Below are 23,471 nucleotides of genomic sequence, written 5' to 3' on the forward strand. Positions count from 1 at the left end.
CCCAGGGTTCTGAATCATTCAGATGTGCGCTGCACGCCATGCTGTTAGAACACCCCTGAGGACAAGGAGGGAATACTGTACTTATGCTCAACATAAACACATCCCGTACTCCTGTGCAGAATACACAGAGACATCCCACATAAATACTCATTCTGTATATGCAAACACACACACAGATGGTGCATTTATAGGTTGTAGGTTTTTGGAGCTGTGCTATCAAACTGGTTTGTGTGCCTCTCTTTCCCTATGACATCTGCCTGAAACGCCCGACCTGCTAATATTCATCATTTTCAGTGTAACTGTAGATGATTATATTGATTTTAAAGTGCAGTTACATCATCGATTACTGCAAAATAAAGTTAAGTTTCTGTGTATCAGATAATAGGATATTACAGGAGTGCAATGTTTTGGGCATACAGATCACAAGTGGATAGTTCTAAGTACAGGTGTGAATGCACCCAAAGCATATTGACCCAGACGCATGTCTGAAACTGTGACTACTTCCTGTCAAAGTTTGTGTTGTAAAGAATGTTTAAGATATGGCAGAAATGAAATAGAAGATTACATTTTCCCTATTAGATAAATACTTTGTTCCCCATTTTGGTAAATAATGTCATAAATAAATTCATTTTATTTATCTAATACTAATTCAGTTCATTTTACTAATCAAATTCATTCTCTCACATGCATTCAATTTGTGCAAAAACACCATGATGTACCTAAACTGCCTTAATTAAGGTAACCTATGACAAACAGCTGATGCTTGATCACCTTCTTCACCCCTTCTGTGGCCCCTTTGACCTGTGGGTGTTCCACAAGGCTCCATCCTTGGCCCCTTGTTATTCCTTATTTTCCTGATCCCACTAAGACATATTATCTGCAAGCATAATATTCATATGATTGTTATGCTGTTGACGCTCAGATCTATGTCTCATTAAAAAGTAGCTAGGACAACCTTGACTTCTAAAAATTACTTTTCTACACATTTTAACATAACTGCAGCTGGAGCAAGTTTTCTATTAATTAAATGAAGATATGTTGTCAGTTTACATATTTGCTAAGTTGCAAAATATGTTGACACTGAACAAATCAGTACAGTGTTCACAGACAACATATTTATTTCCCGCCAAAGTAGCCAATCTTGTCATACACTTGTCGTGAGATATAGCCTCATTAATTTTTTTTGTTTAAGCAGTCATTTAACCAAAACCACATCTCTCCCTAACCAAAGCGCTTTTTATTGCCCTAAACCTAATCACAGACGGGACTCTGTGATCGCCGGTTTCTAATGTGACAGCCATGTGCTTTCTACAGCTGCAACTCACTATGACTACTTCCTGGTGTCTCTGGATAGCAATTAAGTTTCCTACAAAACATATGTGCGGGTACGTCTAAAATGGAATAGAGCCATTAATATTATTTATATTGTACATATTACACATTCATTCATACAGTCATTCTGTAACAACTCAACTTGTATGGGTAGTGAAAATTTAGATTGATATTTATTCATGCATATGGGAAAAGTTTGAAAAATACTCACAGGGACATTGTTTACAGTTTTGGGATTGTAAAAGTGTTTGGGGAGCCAGTGCTTAGACGGCTTAACAGCAGTTAGTACCACTCCCTGTTGATTACTAAAGTAACAAAAGAGCACAGAGGGTAATCCCGGGGGGTTTAGTGCTGTACACATACATACACAAACATGACCATGTGTTCTGACACACACACACGATAGCTTAGCTTAATCTGTAGCCGGCAAATGATGATGAAAAATGTGTGCGAGAGAGTTAGCGAACAGTTCCTGTGCAACAGTGCCAGGAGTGTCCAACTGACCATTGATGGATGGATCATCATGATGTTTCAGAGTCCAATTAATGCACATCATGTTGCAGGCAGAAATGACAGTGAAATGATGCTGGATATATTATTGATTTGATTGTTCTTTCCTTCGAAAGGATTCATAAATTTATGCACACACACACAATATTGATTTGATTTAAGAGTAACTCAACACTGTCTATAGGTTGAAACTTCAAGCATGTTGCACGTCTGGCTACACCCCTGCTACCAGGTTCATAGCAGATTAGTAAGGTTGGCACCGGTCTGTTTAACAGACTGAAGTGGACTGAACAAAAAAAAAGATTGTGATTGTTGAGACACCATTGTGTTTACCATTGGCACCGCTGGCTATCTCATGACAGTCAGATAATTAAATCTGGATAATAAGGGCACATGTTTTAATAAATCAATTACATCATGATCTGGAGCCAGTGAGATAATTGCAGAATGCTTTACAGGAGGAGCAGCTACTGTATGGCCACACCCAGCTGCAGTGAGAAAAAACAGACAAATGCAATTCCTTTAGTTAGAAATTATTAGCATTTCTGGAAGATTTTGCACAGGATGGACAGCACACTTTTATTTTAATTGCTAATAATGACATATGCACAGAAACAGGCAAGTTACAAAGGGTTTTCTCCCACAAGCTCCACGATCTTAAACAACCTTATACGTTGTTTGTCCCTAACGTCTGATAGGACCCATAGGAGCATTTCCTGAGTTAGCACCCTTATGGTGGCAGGTGTACTGTCAACAGAGTTAATTTAATGACTATGTGAGTTAAAGATATGGACTGGTCATGGTCAGGTTAGGTTTAGGCAAAAAAAGAATGTGGTTGCCTTGTGTGAAACATAATGATTTGGCTTTCTTAAGGTCAGACAACCATCATTGTCATCGTTACAACACAGAATTAAGGTTGAAAAACAAAACAATGTTGACTGTTGGTTTCACACATAAAATGAGCAGCAGTCTCTTGTTTAAATGTATGTCAACCCATCCACCCACCCCAGCCTTCTCCTAATGTGGCCTTTATCACTATAGGCTCCTTTTTTCAGTTTGTTTCAGGAACTTCCCTCTATCACCATAAGGAAGCTCTTTGATATTCAAATTCTGTACATTCAGTATCGTCAATATCGTCTTATCACATAACATATTCATACATCCGTCTATCCTTCCTTCCATGCATTCCCTCTGCCACACACACACACACACACACTCATGTGCTTTTAAAATAACATCAATATTTGCATCCTGAGGCTGTTTGCAGGCAGAGCATTGAGAGTTTAAAAGCACATTCAGCAGCTACATGCAGTCGTGCATCGTTTGCATAGATGGAAAAACAGATGTAAACAAAAAGATGCACACACCATGTATTCATGCACTCTCAGATAAGTCATGTTATTGGACAACACAGTGAGAGGAAGAGAGACAAAAAATGTCCTTTAACTGTCCCACTTAGTGCCGGGCTTCACTCAAGGGGCTGAAATGGGAACCCTATTTAGACAGATGGGGGGAGCGAAGGTGTGTGTGTGTGTGTGCATGTGTGTGTGTGAGGATAATAGGGTGTGTGCTTCTTTTGCATGTGTATATTGCCTGTCTTCTCTTTCACAGTAGAAGACATAGAAATTAATAATTAGGGTTGTGAAGAAAGCATGTTGTATTTTATAAACACAAAACTGAACACAACCTCAATCTTGTTACAAAGGGAGGGGCCATCCTATTTTTTTTAATAATTTAGCCTAATAGTAAAATGTAAAGTTCAAAGTCAAAGAAAGCTGTCTTTTTTGTAGCAGTAGTAGTATCTTGATATCATCCTCTAAAGCCTGTTGCTTTCCCACTAAATCCAACCAATCCATGCTGCCAGATTTATGATAATGGTCTGTGGAGTATACAAATATTGCACGCTGGTAATGATGCTTTACTTCTGTGGGAATGCTTTAAACAGCATAACCATGTGCATTTCCTCCCTAGGAACTCAGCAAAATCCTTTGTCTCATCATGTGATAACTGAACCCACTCGTCAGTCTCCACTCATCAATCCACCAGCCATCTGCTGCTCAGTGTCAGCTTCAGGCCCATCCAATAGCCAGCTGACCCGCTAGCATAGCTGAAGGGCAATCTGCCTGAGTATCTGATGTACCTGAAAACCTGTGCGCATGGTTACTGACTGTCTGGTAAGCAGGCTGGCTTGGTGACTGACCTGTGGGCTGGGCAGACAGATTATCTTTCTTTATTGGGGGGAGAGCATAAGGAAGATATGCTTCAGTGCCTCACTCTGGGGAAGCCCTCGAAATGTGTTTGTGTGGGTGTGAGCATGTCTGTGGATCCGTGGGTGTATGTGTGTGTTGCCTTGGGCGGATGAATGCAGACATTGTTTGATAGCAGTGGGCTGGAAGAGGAGAGCCTGTGCCCACAGCGACCAAAGAGGAGGAGGAGGAGGAGGAGGAGAGAAAAGGAGCAGGGGAGGAAAGGAAAGAGGGGAGAGGAGGTTTGTAAGTGGGTCGGGGTATCAGGGAGATTCATGGGGGGTTGGGAGAATAGAATAGGCAGTAAAAAGAGCACCCACAGTAGCATGGAAGAAGTTGGGGTGAATCCACTGTAGGTGAGGATGATACCTCTAAAAACAGTGGCTCACAAGGAAAGATGGTGCATGCCCATTTAAAATCTCCTCTCTTTTACAAGAATTCCTAAAATACATTGCACATTTTCAGAATCATTTGTTCCACCAACATGCACTGCTTTTGACTCCAGTTACTGAACAGTTAATTGTCCTACATGCCCACAGAAACTCTGCCAGTTGCCAAGGCAGGAGCTAACAATATAGCTAACGTGAAAAGAAAGATTGCATTCTCTGCTGCACGAGTGGTTGCAAACACACGGACACATGGACATACACACTTAACTTGCTAAGATGACAGTTAGATGTGTTGTCATAGCTCTCAGACACCTGGCCCCGTGGGTCCATATGGAGGAGGGCTCAAGGCCATATGGCCTATATGTCTGGCCCAAACTGTGCTGGAGGCATGTCTGAGCTATGGGGTGTGTGTGTGTCTGCACAACAGCACTGATTTTTTTATTTTTTTTTTAAATCCATATCCCAGCTTAAGCCTACTCATACTGTTGATCAGCAGGTCTTGTATTTTAGTCCTCTAATTCAGGCTCCTGCAATGCTTATTTTTGTTTACTTTGAGCTTTTGCATCCTCTCTCTCTGTCTCTCTCTCTCTCTCTCTCTCTCTCTCTCTCTCTCTCACAGACACACACACAAGGCTAAGTGAAGTAAGTAATACTGATAAATTTGTAGCTACTGTTTGCATAAAAAGTTGACTTACCTCTTGGGATGATACGGTAAGACAGATCCATACAGAATATTCACATATGTAAAACTTAAACTATTCAGTAGTCTGCTTTCATGATCTTCCAACTTTCATGGCTCATAAAAAACATAAACACACACAATAAACATGTATAAACAAAATCAAATCCGAACAAATATGCACACATTCTTTGTAATTAGCCATTCCACTCTGTCTCGTGACCCAGTGAGAAAGCTTGCATAAACATATTGAACTCATGTCTAATCCATCATAATGCATCAGTGGGTAGGTATTGCCACTTAATTGCCAAACACACTGAAACATGAACAGCACAAACATGCGCAGACACACACAGGGATGGAAGCAAAGGATTGTGGGCTTGTACGCCAATGAACAGTTGAGCAAACAGTGCATTGGTGACAAGGAAGGTGGATGAAGAGAGGAGGAAGAGGATGGGGGAGGGAGTAGAGGAGAGACACTGGCGCCCCGCCAACGTTGACGAAAGCTGCTTAGCCCACCCAGTTGCCATGGATACAGTGAGGAGCAGCACCCAGCATGTGTGTGTATGTGTGCCTGTGTGTGTGTGAGAGAGAGAGAGAGGGAGAGAGAGAGAAAGAGAGGGAGGGAGGCAGAGAGAGAAAACCAGCAGGCATACATTAGAGCAAGTCAGAGTGGGAGTGAAAGAGCACCAGACAGCAGGGTGGAGAGAGAGGGTGAGTGTATGTGTGGCCAGAGAGAGAGAGAGAGAGAGAGAGAGAGAGAGGACAGCAAGGCAGATAGAGAGCTCGAGGGAGACGATAGGGTGGGAGTGATAGAGTGCTAGATAATGGAGGTGCAGTCGGAGTGCGTGGAGCCTCCTGTGGCCCCTCAGTGTGACCCCCAGCCCACAGGGAAGATCAACAAAGCTGCCTTCAAACTCTTCGGAAAGCGACGCACCGGCTCGGGAATGGCCAGCTTCTTCTCCTTCAGGAACAAAGGGGCCACAAACAGGGGAAACAACAGGAATTCTGACAATGGGAATTCTTTGAATGGAAATGGATCGACAGCATCGGTGGAGCTCGTTAGGAGCAAAACCCACGATGGACTAACGAGCGACACTGATGGACAGAGAGGGGAGGGGCTCGCCAGCCTGGAGGCCGGACCGGTGAGGTCTCTCAGCAAATCGCTGAGCTTCTTCTCTCTACTCCGACGTGGGAGTTTCAGGTCGAGTGAAAATGGGGGGGCGGGGCTCGTCAGAAGAGGGAGGGGCCTAAAGGGCTTTTTTAGCAGCATGCGATGGAGACGCAAGGAAAAAACAAACGAGGGAGAGGGGGAAGAGGTGGAAGGCAATAAGGAGAAGGATGGGGATGGTGCCACCTCTGAAAAGCTAAAGGATATTACTCTCACCCTTGAACCTCCTCCGCATCATCACCAAGAGGATTGTGGGAATGAGGAGGCAGAACCTAACCGTCAAGCAACAGAGACTCCTATTGCTAGTGTTACCATGACACCCCCACACTGTGTTGCCATGCCAGGGCCATCTGTTGAGCCAGACTCCCCCTTTCCTTACACACCCACTGACTCGCCACTGCGCCCTCCCATCCAAAAAGCCAAAGCCTCAATTTCCAGCCTCACCCCCTCCCTCGCTACGCCCCCTTTGGATCGTTGCAGCACGGGTGACCCGCCCTCAGAGCCTTCGGTGGATAGACTCTGCTCTCTCCTCTTCACTGACGTCACGTCCCTCAAGAGCTTTGATTCACTGACAGGCTGCGGTGACATAATTGCTGATGCAGACGACGAGGGGCCGGCGGGTAATGGGGGCAGTGGCACGAGCAGCAGCAGCAGCGGGGGAGGAGGGGGGAGTGTGGGAGCAGGTGTCGGGAGAACTGTTGGGATCTCCAGCGCCACGTCCCGTTGCTCCCCATCCAAACCCCCCCTGCCCACCCAGCTGACCCAGCCCATGTTCTCTGTTTCCTCAAGCTCAGTGCCTGCCTCCCTCCCGGCCCGGGCTCGGGCGCCGCCTCCACCGCAGCAGCACCCAGCTGGCAGCGGCGTGGTAGCTTACATGGGTGGAGGGGAAGAAATGGCGAGTCCAGAGGGAGTGGACGACGCAGACATGCAAGGGCTCTGGCACATGCTGCCTTCCACGGGGGACAACTCTCCTGCTTTGCCCCGATCACACCAACCTCCATCCACCACCCCGACTTCCACTTATCCCCCTCGCACCAACCCTTCTGGCAGCCACCTTCCCTTAGCCTCCAGGAGTTCAGACCGAAAGGTACCCCAGGTGAAAGCACTGGGGCTCAGTAAGATTCCAGTAGTTGGTGCGGCAGGAAGTCGGGCAGCTAAACCCCCACTCCCTCATGCTCATGGTCGTCATCCTACATCACCTGGTGAGAAAGAGCTTCTCAGTGATGAGGGATACTGGGACACACCCTCAGCAACACCCACAGCGACACCTGATGAGAGTGGGCTGCAGCGTAACCAGAAAATGGCTCTGTCACGCGACAGCTGCTCTGGGGACCACCTGTATGACCTTTACAACGACCCTGAAGAGGAAGGAGATGATGAAGAGCAGGAAGGAGATGAAGACCTAAACAGTACCCCCTCTCCATCTACTGAATACAAACTGAGCCCCACAACTCCTCCCTCCTCCTCCTCCTCTTCCTCCTTCCGATCAATGAAAGGCAGCACCAGCCTTCCTCGGGAGTCCAAGATCCCAGTGAGCACCAGACCAACCCCGCCTCCCCACTCTGTAAGCCAGTCAGCCCTGTCGTCTGTCTTAGAGGCCGAATCCCCTCCACCAAAGACCCAAGCGCCTCCCCCGGCTCGCACCAGAATCCCTGTATCCAAGGTGCCGGTCCGTCGTTCTGGAAACAAAGCTGGCAGCAGAGGAACTGCCCACAAGAAGTAGTGTCTGTCAAACCGGTGGTTCTCTCCAACTAACGTATGGACTTGAGTGCACATCTCTACAGACGCAGAGCCAAAAGTTTTCCCAGACCGAGAAATATGTTGAGCTGTAGAGTTAACAGCCCATAAATTCCTCTCTCACTCTTAAAAGCACTCATTCCTTAAGTGTTTTGGCTTACGACGAATAGAATAAGTGGTTTTGTTCACTTGAGAAAGTCACACGGAGACTCCAGAAAGCTGGGTTAACGCTTCACTGGCCCTCACACAGGAACTTTAGAGGCAGACTCTTGACAATCCACATATTCGCAATAGACATATTCGCCTTGTAACTTCCTGGAAAAACTCCTGACGTGCTGAGAGTTTGACGGCCACTTTGATTCAACTCATGACTGCACACTGCAAAAAAAGCAAAAAAACAAAAAAAAAAGCAAAGCACCTTTTTATCTCTTACATTTTTCTTATGGAATTCCACATGACATAACTCAATTTGGACCTAAGGACCTAATCTAATCTAAAGCTTTTTTTTCCTCTCCTGAGTTTGTCATCTTGTCTAATCTGTAACAAATTACCTCCTAATCCTCTGATCTTAGAGCCAAAGTTTATAAAAAAGAAACATTCTTCATTTCACAGCCTCTAATAGTCTGGAACAGACTCAACAATATCCACAGCCTGGGATAACCCACTTTTTTTTGTTTGTTTTGCTGTTGTATGTGTATTTAGTTTTTTTTTTTCCGAAGATGGTCTTCTTCTGACCGCACACTGATAATGAAACTGTCAGTGCATATATGAAAATGAATACTGAGATCTGAACTGGTTTTATTACTTACCTACTTTGCAGCTATAAATGTGGCAAAGCTTCCCTGCAAAAGGCCACACGATATCTCATGTTTTTTGATGGGGGAGACCTCCGCTTTTTTCAACTGGTTAATTTTTTATTGTGGAAGTTTGGCTTCAGCCTGTTACATTTGGACCTCACCTATACCCCACTGCGTCACTGGAAGTACATCCGTAGGATGTCAATCTCTGGGATTTACAACCATTGAATTGCCAATGGAAACCTGAAAAGCTATCGCAATACTCTACATGGAGGGATCCCTCGCACTGATGCTTCAACACACACACACACACATACAAACTCATACATGTGCACAAACATTTTTCTCTCCCTCTCTGCATGCAGTGCCACACATACAAGGCACAAAGGTCAGGAACATCATCATCAACACTGAAGGATCTGAGATTCACACACTGTTCAACCTTTGGCACTGTCTTTGTAGCTACACTGGATGATTTTCTTCTCTAAGGACACATGCACAAACAACCAATTTTTTTCTAGTTAGTACTTTCTTCTTCACTGGATTTCATACTGTTTTTATAGGCTCCTCCTTGCTAAGTCATATTGCACGGATCTTCAACTGTGATTGCACCAGCTTCTTAATAATCTGCTTTCTGTTATAGTTAAATTTTCAAAGAAGTTAAATGGGGGACTGATGCTAAAACAGTCTAGGGTCCTCCACCCTTCTTTTCCTGGCTGTTGTACTTTGCTGTACAACCTCATTCTAGGGACCACCATAGCTGTGTGTGAGTCTGAATGTAGCTTGATCTTTGTAGGTCGATGGTCAGCATATATTTTCCTGTGTTGGTCTGTTTTCCTCTTTGTCCCTCTTTTGTGGGGGCAAGACAAATGGTGGAGTTTACTGCCCCCCCCCCCCCCCCCCCCCCATGTTCTGAAAAATGAAGACAAACTACTGCACAGTGTGTGCAGCTTTGCAAAGCACCACTTGTATTAAGAACGAGTGGGGTGTATTGCAGTCCTAAAAGGCCTTTGTCAGTGATTCAGTGAGAGAAGTTACAGGGAGCTGAGTGTTCCCTAACCTTTAGTGAAAGAGAGGGTTTTTCACAGGAAAAGACTTTAAAGATTATGTAAGTTTTCTCCTAATCCCCCAACAAGCAGGGTACCAATGACACTTGAGGGTCATTCTAGTTCATTATACCTTTCCACTTCATTTAGAATGCGATGATTGATCCATGACATTGCTCCTGGTTCAGATATCTTTTCAACCTCCTGATGGTGTAGGCATGGAACAGGTCACGGAGTAACCTGATCTCAGGTCTGCAGTGAGGGTATTTCTAACCACATAAAAAGGGCAGGCTTAAGGTCAATTGGAGAGCAGAGGATGATCATGTCTGTTCATGTTCTCTCTGCCTACACTGTGCTCTTTGCTCTTTTGATTTAGTATGCAATTATTCTCATTTTCCCTTCCTCTGTGTTGCGGACGGGATGGACAAAGGAGGAATCAAATGGAAGGATGATGACAGTAATGATGAAGGTAACTGGGATGGACAACAATTTAAATCTTCACAGTATTCCTGGTAAAAATTAAAAAAGGCAGTGCTGATGCTTGTGGCCTACTGACCAAAACAGTTGGCCAAGGAGTACACAAATCATAACTCCACAAATGGGAAACCACTCTTTAACCAATCAAATTATATTAATGATCAGATTAAGAGAGAGTGGAGAACAATGAACTAGACAAGAATCGATCATTACGCAACAGGTTTTGTTCAAATACAGTGTCCTCCATGGTTGATGCCATTCTGTTCCATGTGCTGCAGTTTGGTGAGTCAGTAGAACTTATTTCTCCACTTCTTCCAAATATGACATTATGAAAGAGTACCATGAACCGGTCACACTGGCACTACACAGTAATGACATCAACCACTGCGTCCAGCATACAGCCATCTCAGCTGCTTGTATTTAAAAAAAAAATCCAGATTGATACTTCTCTTCTTTCTTTCTGATTACAAATCTGAGCCTTCATGTGATCATTGCATCGAAAAGCACATTATGTTTCTCTTCTTTTTGTTACCGTCTGTTCACAGTGTGAAATCTTTCCACTTTTCATATTTAATGAATAAAACTGTGTTTGCGCTGATAGATGAGCTCCTGACTCTTTGTAACCACATTTACACAGGGTTCCATACATGTTAACGTCAGGGGTTTCATGTACTTGTACAATTAGAGAAAAACAAGGGAGTCCTTCTCTCCTCAGTTCCCCTCCTCCATCCTTCCACCCCCACGTCCTGCTGGCTTAAATCCCCAAGGGGCAGGTTGGATGGGAGAGAGGGTGAGAAACAGAGATGCTTTTGTTGATGTGCAGTCTGTTGCATTTTGTTTTGGCGTTGCACTTGCAAAGAGGTCTGCTTGGCTTGGGAGTAATAGGTTATCAATATATTTTATTGATTGCTGAGATGAAAGCCTGATGGAGGTGTCATTGTCTGCTGTTGGTCTCTAGTGGGAAAAGACACGTAGAGACGGGGACAGGCAGCCAGCATGATAACAAAGAAAGCCAACTGACGCACAGCTGATTCATGTGAATGTGGAACCTGTGTGTGTGCAGAATATAGATGAAAGGGAGGGTCTCATTGTTTCGAGGAAGACACATGTTGCTAGAAAAAGCTCATATGTTGTTGTGTTGTGGGTGTGCATGCATGTGTAGTGAGAGGAGGATTTGGTGCAGTGCGAATCCCCTTTGTAATGGTGCAGCAATCCCCCCCCCCATTCAGCTCCCTCTCTCTGTTTCTGCACGCTGAGGTCTGTGTAAAAGCCTTACGTAAGACCATAACACTCACTTTTACCAGCCTACCAGATCAAAGCTAGTGATGCTGTGACAGTGAGAGTGGTGTGTGCTGGTGCGCATGTGTGTGTCGGCTGATCTCATCATTAATCTGCTGCTGCTGCTGTAACGCTGGATGTGGACACTCATTCTCATTGTTAGCCATGTTTGTGACTGTGTGTGTGTTTGTTTTGGTGCATAAATCTGGTTATAAGTGCATGACAGGGAGGATTTAGTTTGTACTGAACAACAGAGTTCTTGTATAGACCACTGAAGAAGAGAACAAGGGAAGGAGTGAAATGCAAAGAAAAACGTGGGAGAATAAGGTTTATTGAGATGTGAGGAAGGGTTTGTCTGGCTTTAGTGCTCTTGAATGAAGCTTTTAGCTAGCCTATGCAATTTTTAATGAGCAGCAGCCAATGTAGCAATAATGAGGAAATGGTATACTAAAACATAGTGTAGCAGCAAATTAACTTGCTGATGTCAGTTATCTATTTAAAGTTTTTGAATATTAGTTACGAGCTAACGGAGTAGGAGCAAAATCCATGGGTGTATTGTATTGCTTATAAGTTAAACATTTCATTTTTAAGACTACGACTTTTTTTTTTTTGTTCACATTCTAAACTAAATTGGTGTCCACTGCTGTTTAAGTTAGTAAAAGTATTGTTATTTTAACAAAGTTAATATTGTGTTAGTATTCAACTGCAGCTTGACAACCAGTGACTTAAACTAAAAGACATCACCTTTATACCATACTGAAATGATGGGGTATTTATACTTTTACTATAGGTCTATGGCACAGTGACACAGCAGTTAAGTTGTCTTATAAAAGATGATGTAGAATATAAGCTACACATTTTACCAATTAAAGAAACCTTCCACAAAACAACCCATTACATTTCAGATGCAGGTGGAGCAAAATGCTAGCAAGGACAGAGAACAATGAAGGTCATACTCATATTTCTAAAAATGATAATAATAATAATATTGATGGTAGGTAGGGTTTCATGTGCATGTGTGTGTGTGTGTGTGTGTGTGTGTATGATGGAGCCTTAAGCACCATTCAAAAGCTGTACCCCACATTCTGCATGGCAGCCTCTCTACAGTCGTTCCCATAGTAACTCCACTAGGTCAACCAATGAAAAGAGGGGGCTGGGCAGGAAGGAGGATGGGAGAGTGTTGGGTCTGTAAGCTAACAGAGACGTGATTGGAACTGAACTGGTGCAATGAAACATTTATATAGACACACGCACATACACATGTTGATATGCACTTGCAAAAAGAACTGTAATCACAGAAAAAATAAATGTTTTGCCTAGAGTGCCCAGAGTGTAAACATACCTAAACCATCAATAGAAGCATAAGGAGCAACACTATAAATGAGGTTTAATTCTCTAAACAGTGCTCTGACCTTTAGCACACATCCTCTAAACACATCAGTTCCTCAATTAAGGTTCTGCACTGTACCACCAGAAACCTCATGAACAGCCACCACCTCTACCACCATTTTTCCACTGTGTGCACTCTCCTCTCCCTGTTGGTATTGTTTTTGTTTTCCATCCTCTATCCTCCCTCGCTTATCACTCTCTCTTCCCCTCTCTCTCTCTCTCTCTCTCCAGTATGATGCGACAGTTGCTCTCAGGGCTATGTTGTGTAATTGCACTTGTCAATAATTCATCAACAGACAAGCTTTTGACTCTATGACTGGGTGTACACTGTAAAGAGCAATACAGTGAGATGCACAGTGACGAGTGAGTCCAGCAGAGAGCCAAACAGGTAAATCTGGTAGAAACTAGTGCACCAGGATGCCTTCAGTGGATCACTAACAATGTCTCAGGTCACATGGCTTTTCAAGCAATGAGTTAGCCCTAAAATATAACAAGCATGTGTGTCTCTATAATGACAAATTCTGTCTTTGAAATGATCAGGACACAAGATATTAAATTAGGTTCCAAATTGAATCGGAGCTTGTGAGCAGCAAAATAGAGTATGAATTCAATTATGAATCACAAGATGAATGATGAGTTGAATTTCCTTTTACAATTGAGGTCAGAGCTTAAAGGTCTAATGGTGAGAACAATGGCTTGAAATTTGTATTCAATAGTAAATTCACTTTTTAACTTCACAGAATTTGTGCTGAAACATTTGTTAGTTTAAAATAAGTTCCTCTATTTAATACTGACTGTAATAACCAGTTATCATCATGAACTCAACATCAGCATTAAAAAGAGTTGGTTCCCCCTAAAAAGTGTGTTCTGTTGCCTCTCATTTACTGTGGCAACAATGCTGAAAAAAATATTAAGAGGCTGTATCCTTATACATTACTTATATATGATTGTGTTTGTATGTGGTGCATATTCTGGGCAGAGAGCTATAGAGCAAGCACCTTCTGCATGTACAGATTAAAAAGGTAATATTTCTCTGAAACCCGCAGGCTTCCAGCTGTATCTGTTACCATGGAAGTATCATGCAAGGGGTGAGAAACTAACCCAGCAAAACAATGTGGAAATTTTTAAAAAACGTTTTGGAAAAATGTATTCTAACAGGTCACTCCAGTTCATCATGGTAAAGATGGGCAGGATTTTAGTCCCTCACTGAGGTCTCTGTTGAGAGTGACTTTAATGTATTCCTTTCCCACTAGGATTGGAATTGACAAGAGCAAATGTTTGCTCTCCTTTATTATAAAGTAAAGAGGAATACTCTGAGCTTTGCGGGATCTCTGAAGCGTGCTTGTTATATTACTGTTAGACTGTTGGTAAACTGTAAGAACAGAGTTTGTTCTCAAATCTGACACTGATCTCTTCTTCGGAGGCCACTCCTGCTTTTGTTTTTAGGTTGCTAAGACAAGTTATCTGATCCAAGACAATTATAACAGGAGCCTTTTGTGAACTTGATACACCACAGAGAAGATTAAAGTTGTAACTGACACCCAGGAAATTTTCCATTGTTGCAAGGATGGTTAAACACTGTATTTTGTACAGATGACAACTAGATCTGCTGAATATAGAGAGGCAAAGTTGGTAAACAGTGTTTGCTGGTGATATTCCAGCTTGCATGCACAAATTCAGTGGAGGAAATGCACAAATTAAAGTAGTTTATTACTCATTCAGAGAGTGATTATCATAATTTTAATTTATTTTTTAATGTTCACTGGTAAGTTCTGTCAAAACATAGGTACAGTCATCAGTTTGGACTGTGCAGAACACTACATCATTGCAAAAGCCCATAAATAAGTCAAAACTGAAAAAACAACAACAAATCAAAAACAAACAAAAAAATACAATAAAACTTAATGAAACATTACATGACCCAGAGCTTCACTGCCACTATCACATTACCATCCAATTTTTATCATTCTGAACCCAGAATGGTCAAAAGTCTAAGAAGTCGTGTCACAAAGTAGTAATGTTAACAGACAGCAACTTAAAAGAAGTGTATTTGCAGGTTTTCACTCTCATTGTGCACCTTTACGGTACAAAATGTCCCATGTTCACAGTGAGCAGTGAGAACCTACAGTAACAGCAATGTCAAATACAAAAAAAAAAAAACGTTATTGCATGTACAGAATTGCATGGTACAGTAAAGACAAATGTATCAACATAATGAAATCATGCAAATGAAGAACTGTATATTGTATAAATGTCAAACCCTTCACCATCTCACTGCCCATCCCAACACTCCTGGGGGAGGTTTCACAAAAATAGACTTTCAATCTAAACTAGGCTTCACTAGATAGAAGTCTAAATTCATCAGTTAGGCCTAGTTATTGACTTTTTTTTTAAGTAAGCCTAATTTTAATATTTTTTTCAAACTAAAATAAATGGTTGACTGCGCCACACCACGCCTGCATTCATCTCTGTTGATTCTGGCAGAAAATGTTTGCCTTCTATAAGAATTGAACAGCTACAGGACATTTAACTGGGAAAATCCAGCCTGTAACAATACAAAAACCTTGCAGTATTGTAAAATAAACTTTCAACGCAAGGCAAACCTGTAGCAAAGCTTAGATGCTGTGGCTTTTTTATATGGCAGGGCTCAATACTTCTGCTAACTTGTCGGTCAGGCTCCTTCCTTTAACAAATGCAAATTACAGACAAGGTCCCCGCTGCTGTATACTAAAAGATTCTGCAGTCTGCTTGTCATTTGTTGTTCCACAACATTGTTAACAGACCGCTAACTGTGAACCATGTCTTCCTACCACTGTTCAACAGCTGTCACTGATTGTCATCATGAAAACACGGCTCGTATTTCTGAGTTGGGTGTAGGGGTGGTAACTTTTTAGACTTAAAATAAGTCAGTCTTTATATTTGTAAAACTGCCTAATTTACATTCAACTGATTTAAGAGCAAAATTAATCTAAATATAAAACCAGCTCCTGTCTGGCCTCAGTGTGTCATCCATTTCAGGGGTGATATTTGCCCTTGCAATACACAAAAACTCTTCTGGCATTGTGCAACCTTCCCAAAAATGTCTTGTGTTAACCAATACAAACCACAATCTTTCCAAATCCTTCAGTCCCCATGAACAGACTTTTTCAGTGAAAGAATGACAAATGTAAGAAAATTACAAATACACTGACAGTCAGTGAACACACATGACCTTATTATAATTAAGCCTGGGCATTTTGTGATGTATATTGCATTCAGTTGTTGCCATTAAGTCTAGGCCCAATAGTCTGAATACTCAAACCAGTGGATCTCATTTGATTTTGTGTTCATCAAAAGTCAAAATCATGCCATTGTTCATCAAGAAGACATATGGTTAAATATCTTCAAATCTTAAAGGCGACGCGTTATTATTGACTATCAGTGTAAATGCATTATTTCACATTCTATAGCATGGCATAGCAAGTAATGAACTAAAACTGAAAAGAATCCCTGAACTTCATAAAGTTTACATTCACTCTATACTCTCAGACGCACGCACACACACACACACACACACTTATGCATTTATCATTGATAGGACATTACACTGACTTCTATTCATTCTTCTATTCAACCCTAACCTTAACCTAACTTCGTTTCACACCCACAGGTTTGCACACAAAACCCCGCACCTACAAGACATACATCTGCTATAGGTTAATTAAGACCCATTTCAGGGACTGGGTTTTAACAGCATAAACCGACTCCACACAGAATACGCTGAGTACCACCCACTTTTAGTCTGAATCCTGTGTCTGAAATGCCAGTGATTCAAAAGTCAACACCAGTCCAGGATCCACAGGTTCCATCTTCATTCAATTTTCTGGAGCTTGAATATCCACAGTGATCCAAGTGTACAGTATATCCCTCACAATCTCCTTGACTGTGTATTGGAGGGAATTAATCCCATCTTTATCCATGGTCCACTGGGTTTTGCCCAGTTTGTCAGGATTCTTTGGATTAGCCTCATTGTGCAAGTCTCTTTTATGTTTGATCATTTTGTACCTTCCCAACACCAAGTTGGGCCGAGAAATGGACATTCCACGGAAGATAATTCGCTTATAGATATCATCGTCCTCACCGCCCCAGCCCCAGTAAGCATTCGGGAAGCCATTAATCTTTAAGTACTGGTCCTTGGACAATGAGGAAACCCCACCAAAATAGGTGTTATAGGGTAACTGGAAGTTAAATTTGTCCATAGCCACAGCCAGGTGTCTGGGATTGTCAAAACATCTATAAAGGTTACGGTCATCTATGGGAACCAGGTCGATGTCAGAGAAGACAAAGCATTCATAATTATAGTCCTTCAGTGCCTCAGCATAGCCTACATTCATTAGTTTAGCCCGGTTGAACACTCCCTCTCCATCCTGGTTGATGACATATACACCGTAGTCCAACTGCTGTCGCATCAATATAGGATGGAGGTAGTACATCCAGTATTTCAGGTGCTCGTGCCGATTTCGGAATGGGATGATGATTGCCACCTTAAAAAAAAAAAAAAAAAAAAAAAGGAGATAAGTAAGTATTTCATGTAAGCATTTGGGAAATCACATTTTATTATCCATAAAGTATTTTTCAACTCTAAAATGTCCTTCTTATCATGTGTCTTGGTCACAGCTCCTCTGATATACAGTATTGTCATCAAAATGTTTTAACTCCTAAATATTGCCATCAGTATTGGCTTAAAAAATCCTTTATCGTAGGATGCATATAGCTTCGATATCAAATAATACTGATACTGTAAAACGTAGAGACATACCTATCTTTAATGGTGTGTAAAATATAAGTTAAGTTTTCTGCAGACATGAACAAGTCAGTAAACCAGCTGTAGGTAAGCTGTAAAATGAGAGGATCATTACATGAAGACATATAGTAATGCTGTTGAAGGATTGAACGTCTAGACAACAGGGTTGTAAAGACAGTGACATGCTGTATTGTAGTGGGCAAAGCAGTTAGGGTGTTAGCGCAGAACATATGCAGATGGTCAGCTGGAGATTGCATCTATCTATTGCATACATCTTTATATTTGGAAATTCTGTTCTGTTGACTCCAATTCCATTGGTGAATTAGGCTCTGTCTAGCACTCCTAGGCCATGCCATGTACACATAGATGAGGAGAGCACCAGCCCAAGAATGTCACTCAACTGGCTGTCAGAGATGTCATCATCCAAGTCATGCTCCCAGGAGTCACTGAGCGAGGCAGTGGGGGAGGGCAGGTTTAAGAATATGATTTTGCCAGGATGGTAGATTCTCACTGCTTCTGATCAGAGCCATGGGTAAGATTAGCAGTAATCAGTCTGTCTGAGGTGAATCATATAATGAGGTGGAAGTTATATTGCTCAAGATGTTGAGCACAAATATTGGACTTTTGAGTCCATGTAGTGGTTACTAATCTGAAAAATGTAAGTGTGCTTTCTGTTTTAACTTGATTTCATTCAGATATCTAAATTATGTTTTTTGTTATTGATACTTGTCAAAATATACCTGATATGTTTTTACTATAAACATGTAGAATTCATTATGCATAAGACTGAAGGACAAATACACACAAAAAACATCCACTTAAATTAACACAGCTTATTTCCAGACTGGGACTGCCCAGTAATGATCAACACTATCCTGTGTTTGTAATAAAATATGGAATATGTTCACCTGAGTTTTAACACCTCTTTTTAAAACGGATTCTAAGTCTTTACAAAATCATGGTAAACTTTCAGTTGCTGTTTTATCTATCTCTCATTGTTATTCTGTTTGTTTTTTATTCTGTGTCTTTGCATTCATTCACCCACCTTTTGTTTGGCGATACAGTCTGGTGGCTTATACCGTCCTCCATCCTGAAGGGAAGAACTGACATCTGTTCTCACCCTATCCAAATTCAGTGTATAATTAAAGTCCACAGCGAGAGGCCCAATAAGATTTGGCGGGTTGTCAGGGCAGGGATCCAGAGGTTTTCTTGTAGTGGTGGTCGTAGTCGTCTGTGTCTTCTCTTGGCTGACATTTGTGGCTTCAGTCTCAATTTCATATTTTTCTATCTTCCAAAAAGCGGCGTTATTTCCATTTGCCACATGATACGGCTTAATAATGTAAGTTATAGTGCTGTTTTTGTTGTATAACAAAAATACAACATAACATGCCAGGCTGAGGAAAGCAAAAAGTGCCAGGGCATTGAAGAGTTTTTTCAGCATTTTTGCTACCCCTTCCCTAAAAGTGATTACTGTGTACTGAACAGCTCTGGTAAAGCTCTGCTACCTGCATTTCTCTTTGCAAGTCAAAGGTTGTCCACACACAAGACCAACCAGACAAGTTTTTTATTTTCTTTGAGCAGCTTCCTTGTTCAAGTCAGCTGATCAGGTTGAGCCTCACACCTGTAGTTAATCATTTCTAATTTTCCCACTTAAGTTAGCCAATATCTAATGACTGGTTCAAGTGTAATAATGTGTGTTTCAGTATGTCTACAATACTGTTATATTAATTTGTATATTATCTCCAAGTATTTTTAGACTGATGCTAATTTATGTGAAACAAAAAAACCCAACAAACACAATATAATGTACTATGAGGAAAACTACTTATTTGTTATAGGGTCTCTAGAATAAACAGTATTACTATTGTGAACAGAGCAATAATGATACTCCCTGTATGTTGTTGAACTGTGCCCTCTACTGGCGTGTAATTGACAGTGTCGAATTTCCTGATTAGAATCCTGTAAAACTTGACAGACCAGGAGGTTACCCACAGCCGTTCAAAAAGTCCTCAAAGAACAGCAGAGGCTGTCAGTCTTGAAAGTCATCTACAGCCAGATCCTTAGGAGTAATTCCTATACATCTCAGGTTCTGAAACTTGTCCACATGTGCCTCTAGGAAATGTGTAGACATCCATGTGATTCTGCCTGTTGCCACTATTGTAAAAATAGTGTGTCCTGGGAGACACACTAAAACACTACAACTGGCAAGACAGGGTTGTCCCTCGCTGTAAGTGGAACAAATTTCCGCCTCCGGTAAATTTCTCCTCTGGAATGTCACAGATAAGTGTCCTACACTGCAGTTGACTTCCTATCTATGTGCAGACGAACCAATCACAGGAAGCAGCAAGGGGAGTGCCATCAAAAATGAGGAAACTGGCCCTACGTGAATGCAGGCAAGTGGGAAGGTTATTAGTTACACTGATCACACCCAACTGTTCAAAGCAGGAACCTTGCATTTAAAGAGGACCTGCTTTTCCAGTTTAGCAAAGAGTAAAACTAACAGTGGGTATACACCGATCAGCCACAACGTTAAAACCTGATACAGAGGAGCTGAGGGGTGTGGTGTCACATAGAGGATCTATTTCAAAAGAACCACAAACAGATTTGAATAGAATTTAAGAGGAAAATATTTTATTTGTTTAGTCATTTATTATTATTTTTATTATTATTATTATTTTATTTTTTATTATTATTATTTATTTTATCGCACCATAAAAAGACATTTCTTATATTCTTGTGTATCCTTACATTCTGTGAAACCAAGAAATTAATGTGCCATTATGAAGATGTTCAAATTTCATTATATTTCATTAAGGTAAAAATGCAACTAAGTAATAAGGAATAATCTTAATGTCTCAGTTTTAGTCATAAACTAATTAGAGATGTGTGGTGTTCATGTGACATCAGTGCACAGACTTCCCACTGAAAACAAAGCAGCCAGTGTTTCAGTCATGTGACAAACCCTTAACATGTCCATATCAAAATATTCCATCATGAGAGTAAAAACTCTGATAATCAAACATAAACAAATGAACATGACAAATGAACTTGTTAGATGAGTGTTTCAAGAACAGAGTCGAACCAAGAAAAATGTAGAACATATGAGTGACAGGAAGTGGCCTGTGTGGTTCCAGAAATAGCTGACTGAAAAAGCATGCAGTGGCAACTTGTACACTAGTGCTGTAAACTTCATAGCATTTGAAGCACAGAAATATGATAATAAAATATGATCATGACATCTCATCAGGAAAAGTGCAAACAGGGATCAGATAATTTCTGGCTACACATATTTAAGTGACTGGCTTTTATGCTTTATGCTTTAATACATTTTGACTGTAGTGGCCATCAACCAGTAACTATATATCAAAATGGATTAATTCATTTTAAAGCTGTAACTTCTCTTAGTACATTATAACTTTTCACACTGTGCTGCACTAAGAGGCAGCAGACAGTACACAGTGTGCTGCATTGACATTGTTAGTCAGGACAGGAGCAAGCTGTTAAGTATCCAAAGCTATTGGCAAAGTGCTTTGCTTTGTCAAAGCCTTCACACCCAGATAATCTGGATGCAACCATGTTACCTGAAGATCCACCCAGGAGCACACATTATACTCACTGCCTCATTTTAAACCACATGTGCAACAGGTTGTCATTAAACCTTACAAACAGTGACCTCTAGTGGTACTTTTATCTTTTTCAAGCAAGATGTGGCAACCTGGTTTCCAGTCACAGTGGAAAGCATGGCTTTTGAGAATAGAGTAATAAGGTTTTATAGGCCATTCAGTTTGTCACAGGAAATTCAAAATGTGCCTTAAACACTAAAATACGTCACTGATAATAACATAACAGAGCAAAGGCCTTTACTTGTTGGAAATATTGTAAGCCCTGGAGGCCATGCTGCTCCATACAGGCAAGGTGGTTTAAAGGGTGAATGGGATTTTTTAAAACACCTTATCATTTGATGCAAGTATTGTCGTAGATGACATGAAATTGGGTAGGCTTTAAAAAAGAGTTCTGTTTTCAGTTTTTTCAGGGTTGCTTGTGTGGTGGAAAGATGGCTGAAACTATGGCAGTCTGGTGTCATCTGCACAAACTTACCTCCACTTCGCCCACTGACTGTGCTGTGATTTCTGAGACTTTGTATTTTTTATTACTTATTATTATTTTTTATTAACTTTCAACTTCAGTTTGTATGCCTTTCAGTCAGACCATACACTACCACCACAAAGACAAAACTGATTTGCCCACATGCATCATTCCATTACTGTTCTTATCAGTTTTAATTGTATCCTTTCCCAGATTTGCTGAGGCTGAGTGAGGCCTACACAGTATTCCCATGCTACAGATTCTATCTGCTGATTATATTTACATAAGACATAGCATTGTGTAATGAGCAGTGTTACTGACACTGCTGTGGGAGACAGGTTTAAAAAAAAAAAAAGAAAAATGTTCCCACATCACCCACCATTTTCCCAGGACTTTGATGGAGATGTGCTTCTGTCCCCTACTTGCTTATTTAAAGCATTTACTACGGACCATCATGTCCACCATGGGGATTCTTTTTTGTTTTCATTACTGCTTCAGTTATGTGATATACATGGTTAATATGTTGATGTTGGCACTCAGCTGAACTTGAGTTCTCAGGGCTGCAATAGCCTCAAGTGCCCGACTAAGATGTTACAGTTTGCTTAAATCATAATTCTGTGTTCTGTGCATGCTCTGAGAACAACCATAAAAGCTGAATTTATAACCCCTAAGACACTAGAATTAAATTACAGTAATATATGTTTGTTTTTCCAGCCACTGAGATTTTAATCAGTAGTTTGTGGCAGCTTGACAGTTTGACAGACAGGGTGTTACGGCTGTGTGTTTGTGGTGCTCTGTCCTTTTCCTGTCTTAACACTAGCTCCACCCAGGTGATACCTGATGAGCCATCAACGAGCTGCACCTGGCATTAGAGAAGTGCTTAAAAGCTCCTTTACCAGTGGCAGAAGGCAGAGGCTTCTAGTGTGGGATTGCTGGACATGTTGCCTCTCAGCTTGTTTCTTTTTGTGTTGCTGTTGTGTTTCGATTTTTGTCTTTTATAGTCTTGGTTTCATCTTCATTGTTTGATATGTTTGCTTTTATGTTAAATGCCATGAATCTGGCTGTTTGTGAGATGTTTTCTGTGGCTGATTTGGGTCATACATGGTACAAGGTACATAATCAGTGCTGTCTCGTATATCACCACTAGAGGGTACTCATGTATCACCAATAAACAATGAACAAGCAAGCGAGGAAAGTCCTTTTGATATTACAGTGACTTGGCATGCCTGTGTGTAGGTTGCTGTACACCCTCCAGTACACTCATACATATCGTATACACACACAAACACAAAAACGCATATTACATGCACACTCATCTGTACTTATGTGAGTGTTTATGCATGTTACTGCTCGTGTGTATCTCTTCCTCTTCTGCTTTCTGTTTTTAACCACACAGTTTTGGAGAAATGGGCTGCAGTTTGAAGAGAAACCTGATCCCAAGGCCTCTATAGATGGAATCCAGCTTTGGCTTGGACATTTTAATAGCATTCTTTTTTTTTCTTTTTCTTTTTTTTTTTACACCTCCTCCCACTTTCTTTTTTGCTTATTTTT

The 23,471-nt window shown here is 41.4% G+C and overlaps 2 protein-coding genes across 2 annotated transcripts; one reads left to right on the forward strand and one right to left on the reverse strand.

Moving 5' to 3' along the window:
* Nucleotides 1-5,791: 5,791 nt before the first annotated feature.
* amer2 (APC membrane recruitment protein 2) lies at nucleotides 5,792-10,982 on the forward strand. The gene has a single exon (XM_018702029.2). The coding sequence runs from the start codon at nucleotides 5,984-5,986 to the stop codon at nucleotides 8,048-8,050; it is 2,067 nt and encodes a 688-aa protein (XP_018557545.1). The 5' UTR covers nucleotides 5,792-5,983; the 3' UTR covers nucleotides 8,051-10,982.
* Nucleotides 10,983-14,740: 3,758 nt separating this feature from the next.
* Nucleotides 14,741-20,193, reverse strand: LOC108900792 (beta-1,4-galactosyltransferase 1). The gene is made up of 2 exons (XM_018702028.2): nucleotides 18,880-20,193; nucleotides 14,741-17,574 (listed from the first exon to the last, which is right to left on the reverse strand). The coding sequence occupies exons 1-2, from the start codon at nucleotides 19,273-19,275 to the stop codon at nucleotides 16,906-16,908; spliced, it is 1,065 nt and encodes a 354-aa protein (XP_018557544.1). The 5' UTR covers nucleotides 19,276-20,193; the 3' UTR covers nucleotides 14,741-16,905.
* Nucleotides 20,194-23,471: the final 3,278 nt, after the last annotated feature.

This window comes from Lates calcarifer, linkage group LG24 (assembly GCF_001640805.2).
Source record: "Lates calcarifer isolate ASB-BC8 linkage group LG24, TLL_Latcal_v3, whole genome shotgun sequence".
NCBI classification, from domain to species: domain Eukaryota; kingdom Metazoa; phylum Chordata; class Actinopteri; family Centropomidae; genus Lates; species Lates calcarifer.

Coding starts and splice junctions, on each gene's coding strand:
- LOC108900792 (XM_018702028.2), bottom strand. CDS start 19,275: ATGCTGAAAAAACTCTTCAATGCCCTGGCACTTTTTGCTTTCCTCAGC. Junction 17,575..18,879: donor ACTGTATCGCCAAACAAAAG/GTGGGTGAATGA, acceptor TTTTTTTTTAAG/GTGGCAATCATCATCCCATT.
- amer2 (XM_018702029.2), top strand. CDS start 5,984: ATGGAGGTGCAGTCGGAGTGCGTGGAGCCTCCTGTGGCCCCTCAGTGT.